The sequence below is a fragment of the Seriola dumerili genome, unplaced genomic scaffold, assembly GCF_002260705.1.
Source record: "Seriola dumerili isolate Sdu_G_001 unplaced genomic scaffold, Sdu_1.0 BDQW01000044.1, whole genome shotgun sequence".
Taxonomy (NCBI): Eukaryota; Metazoa; Chordata; class Actinopteri; order Carangiformes; family Carangidae; genus Seriola; species Seriola dumerili.
In genome coordinates this window covers 1,357,233-1,368,055 of record NW_019174299.1, presented here as the reverse complement: position 1 = coordinate 1,368,055, position 10,823 = coordinate 1,357,233, and the positions used below count along the sequence as shown (strand labels likewise).

At 36.2% G+C, this 10,823-nt stretch overlaps 1 protein-coding gene across 1 annotated transcript; it reads right to left on the bottom strand.

Annotated features, from left to right (window-relative positions):
• Window positions 1-598: 598 nt before the first annotated feature.
• psmg3 (proteasome assembly chaperone 3) lies at window positions 599-4,608 on the bottom strand. Its single transcript, XM_022739573.1, has 3 exons — window positions 4,467-4,608; window positions 3,147-3,375; window positions 599-2,160 (listed from the first exon to the last, which is right to left on the bottom strand). The coding sequence occupies exons 2-3, from the start codon at window positions 3,363-3,365 to the stop codon at window positions 2,008-2,010; spliced, it is 372 nt and encodes a 123-aa protein (XP_022595294.1). The 5' UTR covers window positions 3,366-3,375; window positions 4,467-4,608; the 3' UTR covers window positions 599-2,007.
• Between the last annotated feature and the right edge of the window lie 6,215 nt (window positions 4,609-10,823).

Genomic DNA, 10,823 nt, shown 5'->3' with positions numbered 1-10,823 from the left:
CCTACTTGACAGTAATTTAGATTTTTATTTAGACTTATCGACTAAAGGAGTCCTATATCGTCATGGTCGGACTAAAATCTTGAGGGGCCCTGGGGCAAGTATTTGTTGTTTGGGCCCCTGTTGACCCCCCTATATATGGCAGTTACATTCTTTCCTTGGGCATCCAGAAACCAACCAGAACTTTAGAGTTGAAATGATGGTTAATTAATTGATTAGACAGTAGACAAAAATTCATTGGCAGCAATTTCATGAGTGATTAGTAATTGAAGTCTTTTTTACAAATAAAATGGTAAAGAAAAAAAATCACTTGTTCAAGCTGCAATTAACTAGTCTCTCAGTTTTCTGTGAGTTAACTCAACACGTTTGCTTCTTGGAAAAAACAAAAAATTAAATATATATCAACAGTTTCTGGCATTTGATACACTCAACTGATCATCAAACAATATAATTATCAGATGTAGTAATGATATATAATTGTTGGATGTAACCTTACAGTACTTAAATGATGAAACAATACAACCTTGCCCAAGGTTTTCTGTTAATTAAAGTCATTTAATAAAACATGACTCAACAACAAATGAGAAATGAAACTAAATACATAATAAACAATGTATATTACAACAAATAAGGTCTTATGACTACAATTTCACACAGGGTCCCTCACAAGATGGAGGACGGGGGACCCATCAGAGCTGACTTTGTAACAAATTGATCAATTTATGTAGACCTAAATGATATATAGTGAGTTTGGTAGTCCGATAGTTGCCTGCTTTGCCCAATTGGTAATCCAGCCTACAAACAAATCATGTTTTACAACAGTCACAAATTAGACATAAGCTTTACAAAGAAAACGGGGATATGTGTGCACATTATACTGTATATATTTGAGCTGAATCAATTGACAGGAAATAATCAGCTACAATTTTGACTAATATTTTAAGTATTTATTTTTAAGCAAAAACCTCGAAACATCCAGTGTTTCCAACAAAATGAGGATCTTTGTTGGTTATTTTGGGGGTTTGGACTATTGGTCCAAAACAATACATTTGATAAGGATATAAACATTTATCACTATTTTCTGACATTTTATAGACCAAACACTTTAACATCAAAAAAACAATCAGACTGATAATGTAAAGAAATGTTTGTTGCAGCCCTGATGTCAAAGCTTCAGTAGCTAAATGAATAAGTGAGACACAAACTCTACATCTTTAAATTCAGTTAGAAAACAAATACTTCAAATGAGTCATACATATTACACATTTTATTGATTACATCTTATAAAATTACAAAGTTCAGAGGATGATAACATATAGATCAATATTCCACACAAATAGTCCAAGTCTTATAATGTGGATATGTAGACTACTGTTGACCTCATGATCTGCAGTATAACACTGCTAACACAGGATGTACTGCTTTGAAATGTGCTGAGGGAGTCTAAAGGGCTGCTTAACTGCATTGTAGCCGGTGTAATAGAGCTATAATTGATAAATGAAGCAAAGACCTCAGCGTGATTAGAAAAGGCCTGGCCCAATTTTCCGGTTTGATGGGGATATTTGTGATACTTAAAATGTTTATCCAGTGCTACGCCCAAACTATCCTTCACCAGGGTGGAGATGATTGCGCTGCATTTGTTTCAAAGACAGAAAATGGAATACTTTAAGAAGTGACCTGTTTTATTTCTAAATCCGCCTCATGACACAATTAAGAATATTTGCATTCTAAAGTACAAAAATAATAACAGTATAAAGAAACCAAAACTGTAAGGTTGATATATATTTCATACAGTGATGAAAATTGAACTATTGGCCATCATTTTGCAAACCATAACTTAATCTTTGCACAATCATCAGTTTGTGAGAGCACAGTGGTGTGCAGAAAACTCACGCTTAAAACCAGACTGTTATTTAGGAAAGAGAAAAATCCTTTAAGTTTAGAAAGACGCAAGAAAAAGAAGTGAAATTGGGGGAATCCAGAAGGCTTTGTGTCCATTTTGTTGACTTCCTACCAGACTTTACAGCTTTTGATGATCTCTTTCATTTGTTTTACTGAATCTATGGAAGAATCCTTTAGCGCCAGTCCCAGCAACACAGGCCTGTTGCCAGCTTCTTGCGACACAAATGTCGCCAGGTTTTTGGCACAGACATGTGTCAGTGGCTGAAAATAGAAACACAAAGCAGGCGTTAGATTATTACATACAAAAATGCTGCTATGTAACATGTTTTCATCAGAAGAAAACTGAAAATGACTTCTACAGCGCTTTGAAAATGTGCAAAGGCTGGACTGTGAAACCTCACAGATGAAATGAAAAAAACCCCTGCAGCACTTTTCTCACATACACCCTGATTGCTTTATTCTTTATTTGATATCATGTACAAGTGAGTTAAAGTGCATAGCAAATCATTTTTCCATATGTTCTGACACCACAGGTTTTTACATGTATCATCTCCAGAAAAAAAGACTGCTGCCACTGCATGTGTGGTAAATAGTTATAACTTGCCTTTGCTGCCATAGAGCATTATTGATTGGGTTGTATTCCATGCACATCAAAAGAAATGTGATACATTTTTGCGAAGTTCTCCCAAAAACGACAACATCTGCACATCTTACAATATGCCTTTCTAATTTAATGAAACCAATGATGTGGTTGTGGCAGGTTATCTGGCTTTTGTGTAATCCAGGAAACTACAGATGAAGACCCGGCTGTTGACAATTTACAAATTACATTACATAACACTATTCAATCATGGTCACATACTTAACAAGGCAGTGTAAGTATTGCCTTATTACATTTTTTTAAATCAACTGAGTGAAAAAAACCCCCAAAAAGACTATGTTTTGTCAACTGCACATGCACACTGTTTTAATCAATTTCTCTATTAATGATCCTTACCAGCACTCTATGGCTGTTTGAAAATGAAATGCTCATGCAGAGATTAAATTGGTTTCCTTGTGTAAATTGTTAAAGGCCTGCAGACGTCTAATTTCTCCCAACCTACCAGAGCAGGTCAGAACCAATCTCATCTGCCCTTTCACAGCATGAAATGAGTTACCCTATGTTGCACCAAGTCTGACTGATATCCTGTGAACAAGTCTGTATCACACTGATACAATATTTATCGCAACAATTTCGTCCAGCGTACCTCGTCTTTGCCCAGCAGCACTTTGGTGGAGAACGTTGGGGTGCTGATATCATTAGATCTGGAGTCAGGTGTGACAGATATCAATGTCCCAATTTTGCCGTACTGAGTGAGAACTACGAATATGTAATTGGTGAACTCTGTACAGACGACCTGTGTTGATACTCCATTGACATCTTTCTCTGTCTGTTTCGACCTGATGATGGGCTCAGGAGAAGACATTTTGATAATCCTTGAGAAAAAGACAAAAAAACAAAACAGGAAATGGCACATGAATATTAATTAATCATTCAAAAGATACCACACAGACATATTGGCTGTTTCAGAATGTTGAAATTATGCCACTACAAAAAAGGTATTACATTTATTTAATACCAATCAAGATTTTCTAAACTCCTGTGTGACTTCATTAGATTACTTGTTCTGTAAAACCAATGGCACAAAACCTGAAGATATGACATTTATCATTAGATAAGACAAAGAAAAAGTGCAAAATCTCACAATCACAAGGATGGAATTAGATAACATTTGGCTTTTTCTTTCATGAAAAATGACTTTAATATTAAACCTGTATCCAAATAGTTGCATATTAATTTCTTGTTTCTTGTTAACAGACTCATTTATTTGGTGGTGGTTATAATCACCAAGACACCATTACACAATACAAATATTACATTAATGCAAATGAAAAACTCTCCAGTCAGCTAACTTTGTTGTGTTGCGTTCTTGTGATTTAGATTAATTTTTCATAAATCTTACATGTTAAAATAAAGCTCAATATGTTGATTAACTGATTGGTCGATCGAAAGAAGATTAAAAGGCAAAAAAAAAATTTCAAATGTGAAATTTTGCTGCTTTTGTATGTCTGACATTACCATTGTTTAAATCTGAATAGCTATGCATAAGGGTTGGACAACTGGCAAAAACGAAACACTGTAAGTGAGGCATGAATTTGGATATTATAATATCAGTCACCTGCAAAGTATGCTTACAAAAACGACACACGATTTATACAAGTTACACTGTCACTTCCAGTCTCTGTTACAGCACATAGTTAGCGGCTAAGTAAAGATTGCTAACGGCAGAACTATGTGATAATTGTGTCCTCACTAAAATATACAACCCACCACCTACAGAGGGATTTTAAGTTTGATTATTTCTGTCTTTCCATCGGGCTAGTAAAAGAGAAGCTCCGCAGAAGTCATGCACGGCTGTGAGAGAGTACTGAGATGCGGAGGCTAACGTTAGCTACACAGCTACCGTTAGCTCTTAATAACAATGAACACTCTTTTTCGGCGTCTGTGTGAAATAAAAGGTCCTTACCCCGTGGCTTCGTCTGTTCACGGTGCAAACTTGTTTCTACACTAAATCGCTTCACTTTCAGCAACTTCTGTGTCGCTCTGTCATTCAACGTCCACCATGAAAACAAACCGAAACAAACGTGCCTCGTTTTCTGGAGCGTGCATCCAGCGACCTCTGCGTGATGTCGTAATCTGACGTCACCCCTGGTTTGTCGGTTCAACGTGAAACAAAAAAAGGAAAGTATAATAAATTTGGATGAATTACAATACATACAAAGACATTATGAATTTTGTGTCGGCAAATGTGGCACAAAAATATGTGTTGAAAATTATTAGCTGATGGGTCACTTGAATATTTCTAGGTTTATGCAAAGTAAAATGGGACATCTTTCACATCATTTACTCTGGCTGCAGCAAGAACATCAGGAATATAATCCAAATTTTTAATAACAAAGCAGTAATGGAAATAATGTAAATTTACTCAAATACTGTACTTAAGTAGCCTACAAGTTTGAGGTATCAAAATTGGGGTATTATGCCACTTTATAACCTACTTCTACTCCAATACAATATAGAGAAAAATAGTGTATGTTTTACTCCACTAAATACATTTGAAAGCTACTTTTCAGATTAAGATTTACATAAAAAACATATGATAAACTTTTAAAATACAACCCACTGTTAATGCCAGTGATTTCCACCTGCTTTAGCTTGTGACCTCTTAAAAAAAGCAGTGTGTAGTTGGGGCCCCTTGTCACATTTCAGATGAGTTGTTAGCAGTTCCACCAAAGAGACTTTTGCTGTTTTCTGTAGTAGGTTATTTCATGCAGGACTTTTACTTGTAAGGGATCACTTTTACCTTTCTGTTTGGTACTTTACTTAAGTAAAAGTTCTAAATACTTCTTCCTTCACTGGTCCAAAGTAATGTCTAATGTTAAAAGAAAACTGGGAATATGGGTTTAAAATTTTAGGATGCTGAGTGAGTCATTTTCATTCAGTTCTAATGTTTGATAAAATCATGACAGAATCTACCTTGTCCACTTGATACTTCTTGGCCTTCGAAAGTCATAGGAACAGCTATTAACATTAATATTTACATGATGGTCTATATTGAAAGCCATGGAAAAAATCTGAAAAGTTGCATTAGAGAGGGTAAAACCTATCATGATGGTCTTAAGTAAGGTTCGGGTTAGAAAAACAGTGAAAATAAAATCCTTTAGGAGAGATTTGTACTTGGTATTTTTTCATAATTAAGTATTTTTGCTCTTTGTGTACTTCCCTGCAGGTTCACCACAAATATGCTGTGAAAAAGAGAAATTTGGCAGATTTTTTTTTTGTACTTCCCTGCAGGTTCACCACAAATATGCTGTGAAAAAGAGAAATTTGGCAGATTTTTTTTTTGTTTTTGCCTGAGGTTTGCAGCAGACTTGAAGATAAAAGACTTAATAGATAAAGAGCACATTGTGTTTCTCTTTGTTTTTCTCACAGATAGTTATCAAGGTTCCTGCATTGTTCACAATGCATGATTATAGCCTACTTAAGCTGCATCAATTCGCACCCAGAAATGACTGTTGCGAATTGAGGATGATTTAACTGAACTTTAATGAAGTATTATCAAGAGTGAATTTCTTTATGTTTAAAAACAAGCTGATCCTCTGACCTGGTACATTTCGCATCAGTGTTAGGTAACAGAAACAGTTCTCCCACAGCAAGAAACCATGGAAGCAAGATGTTTTTAATTAACTGTCATTGGAGCCTTCATTTTAGGAGGAGATATAATCTTACTTATTTTTTATCTATTTTTTTTAGCAGAGAGTTTTATTAAATAGTGGCACTAGGCAGAAACCCTTAGTTTATTTTGACGGATGTAAACTATCCAAGGCACAAAAGGAGGAAATACTGTATATAGTAGACATTTTAATGTGCTTGACTTCTTCTATATAGTGGTACAAAGACTTACTTAACAACGGATGTAGAATGGATGTGGAAGCATAAATAGTTCATGAATTGTTCAATTTTATGCACGTGTTATGAAAACCAACAGAAGAACAGGGTCAAGCAGTGGTACTAACCTGACATTAGAACTGTATTCAAATGCTATTTGTAGTCCACGCAAGGACAATTTAGTAGGCCCTTACTATTTTGGCTACAGATGGGCCAACTACATCAGTCACATCTGCTTTTACAGCTACAGGAGAGATGAGCAAATTTTCACTGTTAAGCAAAAGTGCTTGCGTGACATTTTTTTTTTCAGGTGAATGTTAGACTCCACTGAAGTCTGCAAGTGCTGCATCAGACCGATCCGAAAGGAGCCATCCCTATGAACATGACACATTCACAATGTCAAATACAACCGGCTCAGCGGAATTGTTATGCACTCTGAGTAGGCAGCAGTAGGTATGAAATTGGTTGGGCCGCTCTTTCACTCGCTGGCAGACCATCTGTGTCCTTGACTGATCATTTTGATCTCAACAAAATTGTAATGCAAATATCAATATACAATATTTCAGTATTAACATTTGGAACTATTTGGTAATGTGTGTGTTGAATTCATATGAGAGAAATCCCCACCCCAAACAGGACGAGCAGAGTTTAGAGTGTGTGATGGTACAAAAGGAAGGATGGGGAAGTCTTTGAAAGCACAGACTATATAACATTACGAGGGGATATATGCACGTTATTGTTCAAAACTGATAGTGACACTTTAATATCCAAGTCAATAATGTAAGAGTAAAAGTTCAGATTGATAACAGAAAGATACCCTCCCATTCATGACCAATAAAGCAGCTTCAGACTGTTCCATTACTGTGTGCCATCTCTCCGACGAGTGGTGGAAGGCCTTTGCTGAAGTTCATGGCCAAGAGGGATTTTGTTTTCTTGTTCACAGTGTTTTTGTTTGGATCTGTCATTCTCTGTACCGTAAGATGACACCTCTGTGAGAAAGCCTTGCATGTCCTTCTCTTTAATTAAAGGTCACGCTTTATATAGTCGTGTTTCAAAGGTGAATTTTCATATTTCCAAAAATGACAAGGAAGGAAGGAAGAGAAACATGTTCATGTGATCTAGCAACCAGCAAAATGCTTCTCAAACAAGGCCACAGCGAGGAAATGAAGACGTTTAATTAATGATTACATTATGCTATGCTGTTACTCCTCGCAAGTAGAAATTTCCACATACACACTTTGTGTAAACATGTCCCCCATGGCACTTTTTATACGTCACAGATTGAAGCGCACCAGAACAGCTTTACACCAGTAACATGACATACATAAAGGTGCAGTTCATATCAGTTCAGGTAAATTGTCCTCCTGTTATTGCAATTAACAACGGCTATACCATGGAATCACAAATGTGTTGAGAAGCTGTTTCTTAGATCTTAAATATGTTTTTTTCCATATCACTGATTTTGGTTGAAAACGTCCAAATCCACAAACGTTAGCTGCTGTTCAGGAAGGAAAAATAGGTCACACCAGGTTTAACCAGTGGGTCATAAGGAGGTTTTTATGATGGAAAATACCACTGAGGCTTTGTAATGAGTTCTACTTTCATATTACTCATTCCATGTAATATTTCTTTGCATATTACTAAAGCCTTGCTTTGCATAATGAATTACAGCAGACTCACACTAATGGTTACAGTGGCTGTTTCATGGGTTCAAGGGTCCTTGAGCTGTTTTCCAGGGAAAATGAGACATAGTTTAATTCATTATAATGTGATTCATGTGAAGACAGCACTAGTTGAGAATAATTATATATATATATATATATTATATATATATTTTTTTTTTTTTTTTTTTTTAAGCAGAGGCTTTGTACTATTCCTTCTTTTCATTCCTCTGCTTGCCTCAACCTTTTCCAAATCATCTGACGTGTTGACAGTAGTGGCCTTGCAGCTGCAGGATATGCACATGCATTGCAGGTCCTTGATATCAGAACCTTTAGATTATATATCAAAGGAGGACAGGCATTAAATTTTGGTTGCTTGTGGTGTAAATTTGATTTGTTCTCATCAACATGTCCTTTGCATGTCAAGTCTAGGAAACCAGATGCACTTCTAAACTATCATGGAAGACATCCTTGAGAGGTGTTTCTTTCATGATCTTTCTTTGGGCAATGAAAATGCTACAAACACCAGCTCTATCCCAAAAGTTGAGCATTGGCGTCACAAAAAAGAAAAGGAAAGTTTGACTGTCACACATTTCCAAAAGAGTCGATGGTGCTTAAGGGTTCTCAGTTTTACAAACACATCCCATCCCTCTGTCTGTATGACTAGTCAAGCATTTTCTCTGTCTCCGTCTGTCTCTCACACAGACTCTCTGTGTCAAAATGTCAACCCAGATGAAAATATCTTATTTGCTGGGTTGAGTCAGTTCCTGCCCGTCACCACCCTGCATTTCATCTTCACATTTAAAATTTACCGCATGTGTTTGCCTCATCAAGTGTCTTTGGTACTGACTAAATACATATCATGCAGGCTCATTTTTGTCTCTTTATACTTTCTGAATAATAACTACCTCCATATCAGGTCATCTGTGATCTTAGTATATGAGCCAAAGTGGAAGTGAAACATTTTCCTGACACCTGCTCATTTAAATCAGAAAAGATGGTGGCAAAAAAAGGGGGGGGGGCACCTTCATGCCTCAGTGTATAAAGTCACAAATTCTCATACACACACACTCTCACACACATAGACAATTATTACCCTTGTGGCCACTAGAGTGCTGTGCTGTATTACAGATAGAGCTCAAAAGCGACTTTACCATGACATTAGAAAGTTGCACCCATGTCACGTGCGATCAACCACTGGTTTTAGTTTCCATTAAAGGTTTTTTTTTTTTTTTTTTTTTTAAACACAGGCATAGGAGAAAACAGGCCAGATAGACTATGATTGTCTTTTCTGCCTGCAGACCACACAAATTACTATGGTTTTGGTTTATGTACGGTTTCATGATTTCTTTGAGTTTGTTTATCTTGTCAGTTTGTTGTTTGATATATTAAAAAAAAAGAAATTACAATATATAAGCTTTGTACCAATCGTAGCAGATATTTTTATTGTGTTTTTAATCTTCTGTAAAGTGTCCTTGAGTGCTGTGAAAGGCACTGCCAAATAAAATGTATTATTATTATTATTATCATCACTTCCAGTCACTTGCCAACTGCACAACAAAAAATCTCTGTCTTTAAAAATCCCATACTCCATACTTAACCCTTCACCCGTCTCCTTTCCATTTGTTTTCAACTTCTCAACAATGGATGACAATGCAAAACGCCTCTGTTAAGCTATGCAAGAAATTTCATTCTAAAGCCAAAAAGCATATAACAGAATTGAATTATTCAGTATATTGAATCATGAAAGAGGTTACTAATTTCTTATGTTTTACATTAGCCAAAAGCAGCATGTCTTTATAGTTTGTGTCTTGGATTGAATGGGATGTGACTGACAGAAGGCAGAGCTAAATATTTAGGAGAGGAAAGCAGAAATCAGAGAAGCAGCAAAGACACCTCCCACCCCATATCATCTCAGGCTCCTCACAATGTTCCAGAAATGAAACAAATTAAATCGTGACTGGAACGTCTTTCAGTCAGTAAAGGTTTTCGGCTTAATGTTTGAATGCTTTGTTAAATTACTCCATGCTGCTCATATCATATCACACAGAAGCAGAGATGACATAAGAAACATGCTGATGAATGAAAAATGAAAAATGATTTCTAACAACTGCATAACTTCATCACGGTTCAAGTGCGTCCGCAAGGCTGATGTTGATCTGTAGCGCGTAAATCTGAAGTTGGGGATGTTAACGACAGAAATTGGAGGAAAATGCTTTCAAATGCTTTCATTTTCTCTCCGTGTCTTTAGTACAGATGAAGAGCCTCTGCCCTGCTCATCAATGCTCAGTGGCTCTACACTTATGAATGTACAAACAGTAACCAGGTTGTAAAAGCTTCCTTTAAAGCTGATGCAGAGGCAGCCAGAAATACTTCAAGGTGTAATAAAGTTAATAACTAGGGAAGAAACAAACGTAGCATGCTGAAGTAATCCTTTAATCCAACTATGATCCAATTAGGCTTTCTCTCAAATAATATAACTTTCAACTGAAAGTTTTTCTACCTAACTCACAAGCAGTGTTTGTTATACTACATGTTTGTGGGTTTGTGACCTATATGTAAAAATACTAATCAGGATCATGTATGCTTTAAAGATTTAATGATGTTTGCTAGCTTGAACAGCTACTTTGCTACTTTGCATGAACAGACAACTTGTCTTACTGGCCCAATAATGGCCCTGTTTCAGGCAGATTTTTAGTAATGCTTCATATTCTGAGACAGTGCACATGGTAAGTAGCTTCCAAACTCATTTGTTTGAGTTTTTAAGAGAGAAT

Excerpts from the sequence above, each read along its gene's own strand:
- psmg3 (XM_022739573.1), bottom strand. The coding sequence starts at position 3,365 with ATGTCTTCTCCTGAGCCCATCATCAGGTCGAAACAGACAGAGAAAGAT. Across the intron at positions 2,161-3,146 it reads TGCTGCTGGGCAAAGACGAG|CCACTGACACATGTCTGTGC; the intron begins GTACGCTGGACG and ends TTCTATTTTCAG.